General features: G+C 32.3%; 1 protein-coding gene across 1 annotated transcript; it reads right to left on the minus strand.

The window, feature by feature from the left end:
• Positions 1-451: 451 nt before the first annotated feature.
• Positions 452-2,548, minus strand: LOC118348497. The gene has a single exon (XM_035690328.1). It carries the CDS (start codon positions 2,546-2,548, stop codon positions 452-454), a length of 2,097 nt encoding a protein of 698 aa, XP_035546221.1.
• Between the last annotated feature and the right edge of the window lie 15,223 nt (positions 2,549-17,771).

Here is a 17,771-nt window from a genome sequence, read left to right on the forward strand (position 1 = left end):
CTTCCTTCCTTTTTTTTTTTATTTTTATTTTTTTTTTATTTTTAGAGAATTTTCATAGGAAGAATTTTGATATATAATCATGAGGTCATCTAGCCCGTGGTCAATTCTGTATACACGTAGAGCTCCCTTACATCTTTGATTGCCTCCCCAAGAACTCACTGGTGGCAAAACAACAATTGTTTGAGCTGGAAGTGTAGTGTGTGAAGCAGGTCACAACTTACAAATAGTACATATGTTTTAAACCTTTGTAACTTATAACGGTACATGATACAATTTTCAAAAGATATAAGTACCTAAAATTTTCAGAATTGACATCACGAACACTCTTTATCCCACGCAAGTGCAAAACATTATTCATGATTTTTTAGGAACACACACAACATGCTTTTAACAAACAGAACAAAAATGAAGAACAACTATACAACAAAAAAAATGCATGAATGCATGACCATCAGTCTATACCATGTCTGGTCTGCTCCTCCCCCTTTCTCATCCACACTTGTCTCACTTTTGGATGATTCACCTTATCAACCTTCTGTCTAGTAGTCAATTGGTCTAACTTCACATTGATAATCTCATTTTGTTTGGTCAAGACCATGACTTGGCTCCACAAGTTTTGATGCCCTTTTCTTGAGTAGGGCTTTTCAATTCTCTTAGGATGGTCCCTAACCTCAAAACAGTTTGGTCGAATGTGACCAATCTTACCACAATTGTGACAAACGTGGTTTGCCTTGTGAACTTCATGTCTCATGGAAGGTGAAACATACCTGGAAGCATTCAAGAACTTCTTACTCTTTTTAGAAGGATAGACAATCCTACTTTTAGAGAAAGTAGGGGCATGATGATTTTTTAACTTGAAGCAATCTGGTCTAACATGACCAACCTTCCCACAATGATGACATATAGGGCTTGTGTTGCGAGCTCCTTGTCTCTTGGGAGGTGGGACAGGCTTTTGCACATGTAGGGGTTTCTTACCCTTTTTCAAAAGTTGAGGTTTGCCATTCTCATTCGAAGCAGGAACAAACATTATTTTTCCTACCCTTTTGTATGGGATTTTTGAAGTTGAAGCCACATCAGATTTCCCTTCAATATATCCTATACCTCTCTTGTCACCAAAGGACTTTCCTGAGTTTAGGATTTTGTCAAGCTTTTGTTTCCCAGTAGACAAATTTTTCAACTTATCGTTTAACAAAATCAACTCACTTCCCTGCATTTTCATTTTATCCTCGAGTGACACATTCCTCTTTTGCAACTGATCGGTTAGACAATTGGCTTCATTCAATTTACCTTGGAGATCCTCATTTTCTCTTTTGCAAATATCTATATTCTCAATATGTGCTTTATTGAGTTTCCTCAATTTTACACATTCTTTGTACAACTTCTCATAGATTTCCTCCAACTCATCATCATCCCCGGATTCACTTCCGGATACACTCTCATTTTCAGACGTTGATTCACTTCTGTGACTTTGGCCACCAACAAAAGAAGTGAATGCCATGTAGTTGCGATTTTTCTTTGGAGAGGGACTCTTAGAAGAGTCACTTGTCTCAGAATCATTATCACTCAAAGACGCACCATTTGCTTTCTCTATGGCCTTTTTGTAATTTGCACACTCAAAGCGAATGTGCCCAAAACCATGACATTCATGACACTGAATATCAGATTGTACCCTGTCTTTGGTGGCTCTAGTATATTTCTTAGAGCTCATTTCCTTGTTTCCTGAACTGGAATTTCCATTAACTCTCTCAAACATTTTCTTCTTATCTCCCCAATTCTTTCTATTTCTAGATACAAACATCTTCCTGAATTTTTTAGCATAAAAGGCTACTTCTTTGTCACTCATAGCCAACTCATCGGACAACTCATCAGATGACTCATTGATAGTGTTGAGAGCTATGGACTTATTTTTCTTATCCACAGGAAGAGTATGCTCATAGGTTTGTAGAGAGCCCACCAGCTCTTCAATTCTCATATTGTCCAAATCTTTGCTCTCTTCAATGGCAGTGACTTTGGGACGGAATCTCTCAGGAAGAGATCTGAGAATTTTTCTCACAATTCTATTCTCAGGGATTTTGTCTCCTAAATTAAAACTAGAATTGACAACATGATTGAGTTTGGCATAGAAGGCATCAAAAGTTTCATCATCTTTCATTCTAAGTTCTTCAAAACTTGTGGTTAGCATTTGAAGCTTAGAATTCTTAACAGCCTTGGTACCTTCATGGGTAACCTCAAGAATGTCCCAAGCTTGTTTACAATTTTCACACATGGAGATTAGCTTGAACTCCTCCTGGGACACAGCCATGAAAATCGCATTCAGGCCTTTGTTATTCCAACCACACTCACTTATTTCATCCCTAGAGTAATTATCCACACTTTTGGGAGTTTGAACTCCCTCAATGATAACAACTGGTTCTCTCCATCCTTTTGTTATGGAAACCCACACTCGTTCATCCACAGACTTTAGAAACGCTTTCATTCGGACTTTCCAATAAGTATAGTTGTTTCCATCAAAATATGGTGGTGATGTGAGAGATTGAGACTTATCCATTTAAACCACTATATCAGGAACACACTCAAGAACTGAATCCTAGCGGGGTGAACCCGCTCTGATACCAATTGAAAAAGCAGTGGTTTTATCCCATACAACACCTAGAGGGGGGGTGAATAGGTGCAGTTCAAATTATGTGGACTAATAAAATTTAATGGCAAGAAGCAAATAAAAGATGACACAAATCATGCAAATAATCAACACAAGGATTCGGTCACGAAGTGGAAACTCATTTGAAGAACGTCTTCAAATTCTAAAACCAGTCCGGGTGTAAGCCACCACCTAAAATCCACTATAGAAAAAGTTCATTACAACCAATTTAGAGACACTCACAAAACCTTTGTAGTTCCTAAACTTGGCTTGCAACATCACGAGTGACCCACTCGTTCTCTACACGCATGTAGTGTCGGAACTCCGACCTTCTATAGCTTTCCACGAGAACCTCTCGATCTCTGCATCAACAGCAGCTCCGGAAACCTTCTGGCCAACAAAACGTCCACTTCAATGGACTTTAAATGAGATTTGATCTTGAGAGTGGTGTGGTGGATTTGTGTTTGTCCAAAAGAGATTCACAAGGTGAGGAATAGGTTTCTCTCTTTGGCTCTTGAAACACTTAAGGTTTTGCTCTGTTTTTCCACACCACAGAACAGAAATGATCTGTTCTATTTATAGTCCCAGCAAGTCACGGCGCCCAAAACATGAATTTTAGGTTGTCTTTGAACATTGGCTCGAGCGAGGTGTCGAGCGAAGGTCGAGCGCACGTTATCTTCTGAAACCGCTCGAGCGAGGTGTCGAGCGAAGGTCGAGCGAGCGTCTCTGGATGAGTTCTGCTCGCGCGCAACAACGAGCACACATCGAGCGAACCACTCTGGATGGGTTCCGCTCGAGCGCCACGTCGAGCGCACATCGAGCGAACCACTCTGGATGAGTTCTGCTCGAGCGCCACGTCAAGCTCACCTCGAGCGAACCACTATGTCTGGGTTCCGCTCAAGCGCTGAGTCGAGATCACATTGAGCGAACCACTCTGGATGAGTTCTGCTCGAGCGCCACGTCAAGCTCACCTCGAGCGAACCGCTCTGTCTGGGTTCCGCTCGAGCGCCATGTCGAGCGCTCATCGAGCGAACCTCTCTGGAAGGTTCCGCTCGAGCCCCATGTCGAGCGCCCATCGAGCGAACCTCTCTGGAAGGTTCCGCTCGAGCGCCAGTCGAGCGCCAGTCGAGCCATGTTGAGCACACTTCAATATTTTTCATGTACCAATGCATCAACACTTGTTACAACTCAACTTTACATAGGTTTTCACAAGAATATGCCAATTAACACATTTTTCCCTCAACAGCCTTCTTTCTTCTCTCTCTTTCTTTTATCTTCTACTCTTCACCTTTTCTGCATCTCTCTTTTTCGTTTATCTTTTGCTCTTCACCTTTTCTGCATCTCTCTCTTTCTTTTTATTTTTCCTTCCGCTTTCTCTCACTTTTTATGTTGGCTGTTTCTCTTCGTCTTCCCTCTTCTCTGTGTTTTAACTTATCTTGGTGTCTCTTCAAGTTTGTTCTGTGCAAGGTTGAGATTTTTTTTTCCCATGCCATTGGTTTGGAGATTTTACATGCACTTGGTTGTTCTGTGATTTTTTTTCTCCTGCTGTTGATTTGTATTTTTGGTGAAAACATATATTGTTTAATGGGTTTGTATATTGTCAGTTGTTTGATTTTTTTTTTGTCAATTTTTTTTTTGCACGGTCTTGTTGATTTTTTCTCTTCAGATATGGAGATATGTTGTTCATTTGTATGTTGTGGGTTGTTTGTATTTTTTATGAAAATATTTTTTCGTGGGTTTGTATGATCTAAGTTTGTATATTCTTCATTTTTTTTTATTTGTTGTGGTTTTTTTGTATTTTGTGTGAAAACTAATTTTTTTACATGGTTTTGTTCACTTTTTGTCTTCGGATTTGTGTATTTTTTTAGATTTTTTTGAGAATGTGTATTTTTTCATGGGTTTCCATGAGTTTTTTTGTGTTTGATGGGTTTGTATGTTGTGGTTTTTTTGTATTTTTTGTGAAAAATTATATCTTTCTCAAAGATTTTAGCTTTTTCACGTTGGTTTTTTTCTCATGCACTTAGACATTTGTTCATATATATTATGGGTTTGGATACTCTTTGTTTTTAGTATTTTTTTTTTTTTTTTTGCTGAGCAAGTAGGGAGTTGGGCCTTTTATTTATTTATTTATTTTTATGTTGTTAAATGTTTGTTGGTATGTTTTGAGTTTGCGAGTCCTTGAGTTTTTGTAATGTAATGTTGGTTTTTTTTTTCTTATCATCCAGCATTGGGGTTTTTTCTAATGTAGTTAAATATATTTGTTTGTATATTGTAGGTTTAGATACTCACTATTTTTGGTATTTTTTGCTAAAAAAAATTGCTTCTTGATTTTTTTTTTTTTTTTTATGTCGTTAAATGTTTGTTGGTTTTAGGGGTTTTTGTATTTTTTTTGGTCTTGGGATTACATTTTCTCGGTTTTCTATATTTTTTGTGTGAAAAGATAGATTTTTTTGTGTCATTTGTATTTTTTTCAACTGAGTTGTAGCTATTTTTGCATGTGTGATTTATATGTTGATGAGAAAATATAATCTTTTTTATAATGCAGTATTGTAAAGTTTGTATTTGGTTGTGTTATTATCTGTGATCTATACATTTGTGATAATATATATATATTTTTTATAATTCAGTGTTGTATCTTTTTTTTGTAATGTAATGTTGGTTTTTCTTTTTTTTTTTAATCATCTAGCGTTGGGGTTTTTTTTCATGCAATTAAATATTTGTTTGTATATTGTGGGTTTGAATACTCTCAGTTTTTGATATTTTTTGTTAAAAAAATAGCTTCTTTGTGTTGATTTTTTTATGCTGTTAAATGTTTGTTGGTATCTTTTGGGTTTGTGAGTCCTCTGTTTTGGGTATAGATTTGTGATTATATGTGATCTATAGAATTGTGAGAAAATATAATCTTTCTTATAATCCAGTGTTGTATCTTTTTGTTTTTCATAATGTAATGTTGGTTTTTGTTTTTGGTTTTGTGATTTACATATGCAATCTTGAATTTGCATTTTTGCTGTAAAGTTGATTTTTGTTGGTACAGATAAGATTTTTTTTAAAATTTTTTTCTATAGAATTTGAGTTGTGCAAAATTAATTTTTTAAGTATAATGCAATGTTGTATTTTTTGTTTTTATAATGCAATGTTGGCTTTTTCCCTTTCATCTTGTAAAGCTAATTTTTTGGTTGTATCGTTAATGGTACTTTTTCTGTTTTTTCTTTTCTTATAATTCCTTTTTTTTTTCCGTGTAGTGTTGGGTTCTGTGATTTGCACATTTGTGGAAAATATAATGGTTTTTTGCGTTGTATGATTGAGGTTTGTGAATATTTTTTTAGCAGTTTGGTTTTTTCTTCCTTTCAATTTTGTTTGCTTTATTTATCAACTATGTTTTGGCTTTTCTGTTTTTTGCTTTCTTATCATGAGGTGTTGTATTTCTTTTCTTCCATGATGAGGTATTTTTTTAAATCTGTTCTATAGAGTTTGAATTGTGTGAAATTAATTTTTCAGGTATAATGCAGTGTTGTAGTTTTGTTTTTATGATGCAGTGTTGTTTTGTTTTTTGTTTTTTAAATTCAGTTTTTTTCATGTGTAGTGTTGGATTATGTGATTTGTGGATTTGTGAAAAATATAATGTTTTTTTTTCGCTGTATAGTTTTGAGGTTTCTGAATTTTTTTTGGCTATTTGGTTTTCTTTTCCCTTCCAATTTTGTTTACTTTTTTTATCAACTGTGTTTTGGCTTTTATGTTATTTTCAGAAAATTGATACAGTTAACCTATATGGCAAATGGGGTAAAAAAAAACTATGTAGAAAATTAATTGGATTTTTCTTTGAAAAGTAGGCTTTGTGAAGGTTATGTTTGTAGGTGATCTTGCAGATATGTTATCTATGCAGAAAGAAGGTCTTTCAGGGCGAACGTTGACTCTAGGGGTGTAACCGGTCCGGTCAGGTTCGGTTTTGGACAAAATCAATCTAGGACCGAACTGGTATGTACCGATTTTGTATTCTTCAAAATCGATTATGCATCGGTTATCCTCCTAAACCGGTACTTCAGGTTTTACAGGTTTTCGGTCTGGTTCGGTCCAGTTTTTCGATTTTTTTAAAATGTACGTTTCATAGTTTGTCATTAAAAATTTGTTTATAAAAAAAAAAAAAAAAACTGATTTAAAAAAATTTGTTTTATACCTTTATTAAAAAAATCTATTTTAACTTTTATTAAAAAAATCTGCTTTACTAAAAACTACAATAAAAAATTTGCTTTACTACAAAAAATCTGATTAGCTAAAATCTGTTTTAGTAAAAACTGCTTTCCAAAAAACTGCTTTACTAAAAAAAATCTGCTACAAACTTATAAATATAACTACTACAAAATCTAGAAAAAAAATCTGCAATAAACTGTTTTATTTGCTATGAGTCTATGACTAATGGTCCAATTGATACAATATACAAAATTTACACATCATACATTAAACAAAGCACTGCAAGTCTATAACAAGTTCTTGCATGTTAAAGGAAATAACTTAGTACTTAGTATTTACACATATATTTTTTAGAGTAGTCACAAGAAATTAAAGAATGGACATCAACAAAACTATGAGTCTATGGAATAAAATATGTTCAAAAGTCTAAATTAGAAATCTAAAAGTCCAACAAATTACAAGTCCAAAAGTCTAAATTACAAGTTCAAAAAATTACAAGTCCGAACACTTAAAAGTCTGAATTACAAGTCTAAAAGTCCAACAAATTACAAGTCCAAATTACAATAACTTGGAACATCCAACAAAAAACTTCAATAGCTATGGACCAAGCCACCAACTCCAATAGTCCTTTCAACAATCCTTGCAATTGTATAAAAATAAATCAAGCAATTAATTTTAATAAAAAGTTAGTAATTACATTAAATAATAAAAAAAATTAAGAAAAGATGGTATACAAGTTGACCTACCTTAAATTTAATTATTTCTAGCTAAAGAAGTAGGTCTTGAAGAACTCCCTAAGTCTTCCCTAAGCTCTACACAAAAGGAGAAAAAAATAAGCATAATAATTAAAACAAATTACTAATATAATTTACACTTTAAATATAGTTAAAGAAAAGGTGAATGATGTTACATACCTGTATCAATTTTCTCAAACTCCTCAACATCATCCATTAAAGTGCGAATGTTAATCGGGGCAGAAAAACAGAACCAATTTTGTGTACAAATAAGGGCTTCTACCATAAGTGGAGATAGACTATTGCGGAAAGGATCAAGTACTCGACTTGCTGTGCTAAAAGCTGACTCAGAGGTCACTGTAGATATCGGAACTGGAAGAACATCCCGCGCAACACTTGAAAGCACGCAGTATCTAATGGAGTTAAGCTTCCACCAAGTCAACAAGTCGAATTTCACATATTCTTCTTCACATTTTTCACATAAATATCTCTCCAATTCATATTTAGTCTCCAAAGAGTTCTCCGACTCCAAATACTTCTTGATTTGTGCATGGATTAATGATCTAAAATCACCTTGACCTACCCCAGCAGTTGAACTTGTACTACTAGCCCATCTCTCGCTTGATTGGCTCATGGTTTGATCTTGTACCCCAACATTAATTTCATCATTATCACAATAACTATCATATAAACGAGTCAAGGCATCTTGGACCTGATCCACCAACATAAGAACTTTTGAACTATTATCCTCATATATTTCTTCAAAAATATATATTAGACAACGCATTTTATACCGAGGATTAAGAACCAACCCAACATACACAAAAGATTCATTTTTTCAATATTTCCCTAATACTTCATACATTTAGATTTCATACTAAATGCCATTGTCCTCAAATTATGAGGCCCTTCCATACACTCCAAATTAATTGCCCCTTGAATTGTTGCTAGCTCAAATACAAAAATGTTCAAGTGACATAATTGGTCCCTGAGAAAAGCAATATTACATTGTAAAAAAATTTCAAAAATTTTGCAAACAACCTATTCTTATCCTAATCATCCATGGTTGGAGGCCCTAACTTAGATGCCCCTCCTTTACCCAACTCACTAACACCATCATCATCCTCCCCAACACTCTTAACATATCCCGGATCTTCATCCTCTAGCCGTTGAAATGTTTTTTGAAACTTTTCAGCCCTATCGAACAACATATAAGTGGAGTTCTAAATGGTTGCTACGTCTAAGCATACACCACGTTTACAAGTAATGTTCTCACTGTCACAACATTGCTTAAGTGTGTTCCACCTTTGTGGGGATGATTTTACATACTTCATAACTCCTCTAATTTTTGCAATTGATTTATCATATTCTTTCAACCCATCCCATACAATCAAGTTCAAGATATGAGCACAACATCTCATATACAAGAACTCATGTTCCAAAATCGTATCCCTTCTATTCCTTATCTTTCTTTTGAGATACGAAACTGCCCCATTATTTGAACTTGCATTATCAAGTGTAATTGTAAATATTTTGGGCCTCCCCTATTCAAGCAAACACATTTCAATTTATTTACTTAGTGTCTTACCCTTATAGTTTTCAACCTTGCAAAAATTGATAATTTTTTTGTGCATGTTCCAATCTTCATCAATAAAATGTGCAGTGAGATATATTTAGTTAAAATTTTACACGGATGTTCATGTATCTGTGGTTAGACAAATGCGTTGCCCCTTAAGAGCACTTTTCAGCTTGTCTTTCTCTTTCAAATAAAGTTTATAAATATCTCTTGTAACCGTTACACGTGATGGAATCGCATTCCATCTAAGTTGCACAATAAGTATGAATTTCTTAAACCCTCCCCTTCCACATGTTTAAAAGGAAGCTCATCAACAACCACCATTTCTGCTAAGGCTTCTCTACACACCTCAACACTAAAAACAATAGGTACAAGCCCTCCACTACTTGATCCAGACTGGAAACCCAATATAGATTGGTTTCTATCCACTTTCCTAAGTGGAGACTTCTTACATATTTCTTCCAAATGCCCCAACATTGATTTGGTGCCATTTATATTAGGATCACAAGCATAAGTCATCCCACAAAGGTTACATGAAGCCCTAGGTTTCGGCTTATCCTCAGTATGAATCTTTGTAAAATAATCTCAAACTACTGATATTTTCCTACCAATAGATGGCTTACTTACATTAGATTTGGGAGAAAACGGATCATTAGTCGCCATTGATTCCATAGTCCTTTGACTCATTTCCATTGTAGGTTGAATATTGCCGTGTGTTTCTGTTCCATTTGAAGGATCCATGTGTGATTCTGTAGTAACAAAAATAAACATTAATTGTTGAGCCTTCACAGTTTATTCAAATCCTCAATCCCAATTGATAAACATTAATTTCAGGCCACACTACACAGATGTTATTCAAGTAGAAAAATTACAAAATCCTATCAATGTAATTTCACAAACCCAATCACCAAAACCCAATTTCACAAACCCAATCACAAAACCCAATCAAAGTAAATTTCAGATTTAAAAATACAAAGACCTGTAAAATTTAGTTGGATGATTTTCCTTTAATCCATTATCAAGCACATGAAAATACAATAAACTTTAGTTGGATGATTTTCCTGTAATCCATTTTGGAGGAAAACTTTATTCTTGGCAAAGAGAGTGGTTGATGGGAAACCAACTGGATTTTTATAGGCCATATGATTGTATTTATTGTTCTTGTCTGTGTTATCTCTCATATGATTGTAGAGCTGATTTTTTGTCTTTCTGCAGTAATTTATGAAAGACATACTCAAAGACATGTGTGTCTACAATAACAAGGGAGCTAACCAAGGATCTTATGAGCCAAAACCGGAATACGGGAGAACAAATGAGGAGCCAACTCCCAAATAGGTCACAGATTATAGATTTACTCCATATGGAGAATTTTGGTACTGAATTATATAAGTTGATAACCATCACTACCTTTTCTTTTCTTTTTTCCCTTCCTTTCAGAAGACAATGCCTTCAATTTTATAGAGAATTATAATGTTTTCGTCAATGCAAGCATGAAAAGATGATGGGCTACTCCATTCTCTCGAGTTTTATGTGCAAAGCAAACGACATGTTTATCATGGGCATAATAATACTACATTCTAATCAATTTCACAAACCCAATCACAAAATCTTAATATCACAAACACAATAATAAACACAATCACAAAAAATCCTAAATTTTGGATTCAAAAACCCTAATATCACAAAACTGAAAACCCAATCACAGATTCACAAAAATCCCAATATCACAAAACCCAATCACAAAAATCCTAATATCACAAAACCCAATAACAAAAATCCTAGTAGGTAATTTAAAAAAAAGAAAAAACTTACCGTTAAGGGGGCAGATCAGCATAGAGACAGGGGCTGAGAGAGTTGAGAGAAGAGAGATTGAGAGATGACAGACGGGAGAGTTGAGAGTGAGAGACGAGAGAGTTGAGAGCCGAGAGAGTGAGAGATGGGAGAGTTGAGAGTGAGAGTGAGAGACGAGAGAGTAAGAGACGGGAGAGTTGAGACTAAGAGCTAGGGGTGAAAACCGACGTCGTCGGAGTGGTTTTTGGGCAAAACCGACGCCGACTGACGTCTGAAAAAATGGGAGAGGTACCGACCGTAACCTGTCGATGGGGAGGAGCACACCGATCAAGGCAGTTCTCGGTTGGTGTCGGTTCTCTGGCGGTTTTACTGAGAGAGAGAGAGAGAGAGAGAGAGAGAGAGAGAGAGAGAGAGAGTTGCAGAGATTGGATTCGGGAAGAATAAGCTGGGGAAGAAGAAGGCTCGTCTCGAAACGACACCGTTCCACTTAAGTTTAAGTGGAACGACATTGTTTCAGACTTATTTATTTTTACTTACGTCTTGAATAAAATGGCGTCGTTTCCATTATTTGTTGTAATGCTTATTAACTAAAACGACGCCGTTCCACTTAAACTTAAGTGGAACGGTGCATTTCGATAAGGGTATATTAAAAAAAATAAAGGTTTTATTATATCGGTTGGTTCAGCGGTCCGGTCTAGCTTCAAACCGGGACCGAACCACTGAATGTCGGTTTCTTTAAATTTTCACTGCACGCCGACCGGTTCTCCACCTGTTCTTGGCGTGGCCGGTCAGTTGGCGTCGATGGCGGCTAGTGGCTTCGGTTTCTGTATAGCCCTACTAAGAGCGAGAGATGAGAGTGTGAGAGATGAGGGACTGAGTTACTGAGCCGAGGCAGAGGTAGAGAGTCAGAGACGAGAGAGTGAGAGGCGAGAGCTGTAGCAGTAGTATGAGAAGTGAGAGACGAGAGGCGAAAGCTTGGAGACAGACAATTTTAGAGTTTAGTTGTAGGGAAAACGGCGCCGTTTGGTGTTTTCTATTTAATTAATATTTGATTAATTTTAAATTTCAATGTGTTTTTTTTAAATGATAATTAAAATTTATATATATTTGTAACATATTTAATAAACTATAGTCAAATATATTATATATTAGACTATATAATATATATATTTGTAATACATTTAATATACTATAGTCTAATAGTATTAATATTAGCCTATTAGTATAGTTATATATTAGTATTAGTTATAGTGATTTAATATAACTATATTAGTATAACTATAACTATAGTCTATAGTATATATTAAACTATTAGTATTAGTTAAATAGTTATAGGCTTAATAGACTATAGTCTAATAGTATTAATATTAGCCTATTAGTATAGTTATATAGTAGTATTAGTTATAGTGATTTATTATAACTATATTAGTATAAGTATAACTATAGTCTATAGTCGATATTAAACTATTAGTATTAGTTAAATAGTTATAGACTTATATATTACTTATTAGTATAGCTATATAATATATTAGACTAGTTTAATAGTATTAATATTAGTCTATTAGTATAGTTATATATTAGTATTAGTTATAGTGATTTAGTATAACTATATTAGTATAAGTATGACTATAGTCTATATTAAACTAATATTAGTTAAATAGTTATAGACTTATATATTAGTATAGCTATATAATATATTAGACTAGTAATAGTATTAATATTAGTATAGCTATATTAGTATATATGACTATAGTCTATATTAAACTATTAATATTAGTTAAATAGTTATAGACTTATATATTAGTATTATATAATATATTAGACCTACCTAGTATAGTTATATATTAGTATTAGTTATAGTGATTTAGTATAACTATATTAGTATAACTATGACTATAGTCTATATTAAACTATTAATATTAGTTAAATAGTTATAGACTTATATATTAGTATAGCTATATAATATATTAGACTATATAATAGGATTAATATTAGCCTATTAGTATACTTATATATTAGTATTAGTTATAGTGATTTAGTATAACTATATTAATATAACTATAACTATAGTCTATATTAAACTATTAATATTAGTTAAATAGTTATAGACTTATATATTAGTATAGCTATATAATATATTAGACTATATAATAGTATTAATATTAGCCTATTAGTATACTTATATATTAGTATTAGTTATAGTGATTTAGTACAACTACATTAGGATAAGTATAACTATAGTCTATATTAAACTATTAGTATTAGACTATTAGTTAAAATAGTTATAGACTTGTATATTAGTATAACTATATAATATATTAGACTATATAATAGTATTAATATTAGCCTATTAGTATAGTTATATATTAGTATTAGTTATAAACTATATATTAATATTAGTTATAAGCTTTTAGTGATTTAGTATTGCTATATTAGTATAAGTATAACTATAGTCTATATTAGACTATTAGTTTTAGTTAAATAGTTATAGACTTATATATTAGTATAGCTAAATAATATATTAGACTATATAATAGTATTAATATTAGACTATTAGTATAATTATATATTAGTATTAGTTATAAAATATATATTTAATATTAGTATTAGTTATAAACTTTTAGTATTAATTATAAGTATAACTATAGTCTATAGTCTATAGTCTATATTAGACTATTAGTATTAGTTAAATAGTTATAGACTTATATATTAATATAGCTAAATAATATATTACACTATATAATAGTATTAATATTAGACTATTGGTATAATTATAAGTTATATATTAGTATTAGTTATAGACTATATATTTAATATTAGTATTAGTTATAAACTTATATATTAGTATTAACATTTTATGTAATAATTTATAATTTATAATATGAAATTATTTCATATATGAATATATATAATTATATATATTATATATAAAAATTTCACATAAAAATTTATAATTATACATAATATATAAAACTTATATATATTAATATATATATATATAATATTTTGTATAAAACTTACATATACAAATATTATTTTTTATATAATTTTTTTATCAACCAGTCCGATTCGGTCTGAAAAATCCTAAAACCGGAACCAACCGGTTTTCACATTCTAAGAACTGGTCCTGGACCGGACCGATTTTCCGGTTTGAATTTACACCCCTAGTTGACTCTAAAACTGAAAAAATCATCATTTGAGGTGCTTTCTGACTCTCCATTACTAGTCTCTCTATAATTATAGTCAATATGTTTTTTGGCATGGTTTTTTTAGATATTCTGTCTAATTTCTCTGCTCATTTGCTACATTTTATTATTTATATATTTAATTATAGATGAATTAACGAATATATGAATTTACTTATTAAAATTATATTTAGTCATCTAGTTACTATGAGAAGGAGGGATTGGTAACTTATGCTTGACTTGTGAATTTTCTTTCTCACAATTTATTAGTTCTCTGCCATAGTTGGTTTTTTCTAATTCTTTCATGCTTTGTCATTTACTTATCACTAGTGTGAAGTCTCTAATTAGAGGTTACTGTGCCCTTGACAGGTTAGAACTAGAGCTATGATTTTAGAACAGTATATTTGCTCAAGCGAGGATATTTTGAAATATGCTTCAAATCTGGTAAAGGCTGAACTTCCTGTCTCTTTTAGACTCATAGTGATGAATTATTTTGAAGTGTTTTGAAGTTGTAATGAGTTTGTAAAGTATGATGATGATATTGGTTTAATAGACAAATTTGTGTATATTAAATGTATAGGGTATGGATGAAGCTTGTAAAAACAAATGAGTGCTTTGAATGGATTGTATGTTGATCTTATAAACCTTGAATGGATTGTATGATTGTGGTTTTGTAGAGCCATGAATTGTAACTTATAAAGTTTTGTGGTTGTGTGGTCTATGTGTATAAATTGTATGGACAACTTCCTCTCTTGGATTCTAATTAGAAGTGTTAGCACAATTTTACATGTTTTTTTTTTTTAAAATTATTATAAACATGAATTTGGATCTCTAAGATTCGGATATATTTATTTTAGCCTATATTAGACTATTTGTTTTGATTATTTTTGGCTCAGTCTCATTTTTTTATTTTACAATTTTTTTTTTCTAAAATCTCTTACATTTACTGTGAATGTAACTCGTGACAAATACTCTTTTTTTTTTTTTTTGACTGGAAGTGATTATTTCCCATGATAAGATTTTTTCATAAATATGTATTTCTGATGAAATACTGTGTGAAAAGTATATATTTCCCAGAAAAATATTTTATCGAAAATAATTATTTCTCTCGAAGATATGTCATGGGTAAACACTTTTTGCCACAACCTCTTTCCATAGAAAATAGTGTTATTTCCCACCACATCATACCAGATGAAATTTTATTTACCACGAGGAAAAAAAGGTTTTAACCACCACGGTATTTCATGGAAAAAAGAAAGTTTTTCCTATGAACTTGTGGTTTGGTAGAAAAAGAATTTTTTCCCACCAGTTTTATGACATGGGTTTCCCACCACACAAATTGATGGCAAATAAATAATTTCCCATGAAATCTACACTCTTTCCGACCACAGTCCCTCCCGAAAAAAAAAAAAAAAAAAAGATTGTTGTAGTGAACCCGTAATTTTGAGACCAAATTGGGGACAAAAGGGTCAATTCAAATTTGGAACACATCCAGGGGACAAAGTTTAGTTGAAGTTCGAAACACATCCATGCTTTTTATATAAGAGAGTAGATAATGGGTTCCACAATTAATAGTATATCATACATCAATCTTGTAAATAACGTAACTATTTTATTATTAACATATTTGCATAACTTTCAGAGCAAGGCAAGAAAACTAGTAAATTATAGACAAATTCAATCCTATTTTTTAATGGCATCCATGCATTTAAAATATATTCCCTCATGCATATTACATGATCTGTATGCTCACTCTCTAATAATCCATAACTCACAGTGCAAATGGCTGGTTACTACAATATTTTCAAACAAACTCGTCTTTGAAGATGACCATAAACTGTGAAGTTCCATCTGCTTTCATGCACTAAATTACCTCAAAAGCACAACTTCTATACAAAGTATATAATAAGCCGCATCTTAAGACTATTTCAGTAGCCTAGAGGGGGAAAAAACTAGCTACTTTGAATATTAGAGCCATTGGCCATGAATAATATAAACTCAAGTCTCTTTCAATTGTATTTCAGCTTGCAAACTGTGTGCTAGCTCCTTTAATTAAGAGAAACGCCTTTCAGTCTACTTGTGGGACAATATCAAGCTATATCTTTGTTATAGTCTCCGCTTTGAGTTCATACACTAGAATTAAAGAAAACCCACAAGAGCACCAACATGATTCATGTATCCCCGACCAGGTCCGTTTGTCTAGGCGAGTCCCAAGCAAATACCTTAATTAATTAAGCGTCCTCTCAAAATACATCCTCCTAAGATCAGCCATCTAATTAAACACAAAGAAGTGGAAGGAACCAACACTTTATATCAAGAATTTTGGAGTGATCAAACCATACTAAGGTTGTCATGATTATATCCCAAGAGCTAATGGAAGTATTGATCAAATCCCAACTTCATAATATTAATTGAAATGAAACAATCAGTATGGATCGAACCCAAAGATCAATTCAAGCACCCAAATTGAGCTATTAATGACAAGGGCAGTTCAAGCGTGCCTCCTAGTTTTAACCGCGGGGTGTGTTTGCTCGCACAAATCTCTATTTTTATTTTTATTTTTATTTTTTTTACAATGTAAAGATGATCAGTAGAATTTTTCTTTTTCCCACATTCTATTTTAAAAAATGATAAAACCACACATAATTTTTCAAACACGTTACACAACTATATTTTAAAATGAAGGGTAATTTAGTAAAATATTTTATAAAAATAAACCATTTTACAAAAAAACTCTCATTTTAAAATATGTTGTGAAATATATTGTGAAATGTGTTACGTAATTATCATTGCTCTCCAACTTTATATTGTCATCTGCACTATCTATATTGTTAAATTTTACACATTTAAATCTTTCGTATGAAGCAAATGCCAGATTAACTCTTATCATTCTATTATATAAAAATGAAAATAACCTTTGAGTAAATGATATATATATGAAAATGCTGGGGACTAATGAATTGGACTCCCAAATCGACCAATACTAGTTTTTTTTTTTTTTTTTTATTTCTTAAAAAAAAACTTAATGGTTAAGAAAATTTTTATTAGTGAAATTATATTTTTTATTTAGAATATATAGAGAGAGAGAGAAACGTCAGAAGAAATAAAGTCCAAAATCAAACTTGCACTCAATGCTTAGGTTGAATTCATAGCTTTTGTGGCCCGCTTTGGTTGCTTAAAATCATCAAATTTAATTAAAATGGCCCATTATCTTTCCCCATAAACTCTAGTGGTCCAAGAGACTATGCAAGATTTCTCAAACATGACTTCCCTTTTTCTTTTTTTTTTTTGGTTGTGTGTATAAAAGAGTGGCAATTTTTTATTCCACATGTACTAACTATATAGTAGCATTACTTGGTAACATATTTGGAGGTACAAAACAAAATTTGTACTTGCTATCAAAGAGTTAGGAATACACTCATTCACGCTATATATCGATATGATATGATTTAATTTATAAGATAATTTAATTTTAAATTTATACTGCAATCAAATCCTTTCAAGTTAACAGTACGAAATTACGATAAAAGTGTATTCAGCAAAAGAGCAAGGAAGAAGGTTCGTAGAAATCCCCATGCTTAACTCTACATGACTTGATGAATATCTTATTATTCCAATTCCAATTCCAATTCCAATTCCAAAAGCTGTATTAAATGTTC

This window comes from Juglans regia, chromosome 1, assembly GCF_001411555.2.
Source record: "Juglans regia cultivar Chandler chromosome 1, Walnut 2.0, whole genome shotgun sequence".
Taxonomy (NCBI): domain Eukaryota; kingdom Viridiplantae; phylum Streptophyta; class Magnoliopsida; order Fagales; family Juglandaceae; genus Juglans; species Juglans regia.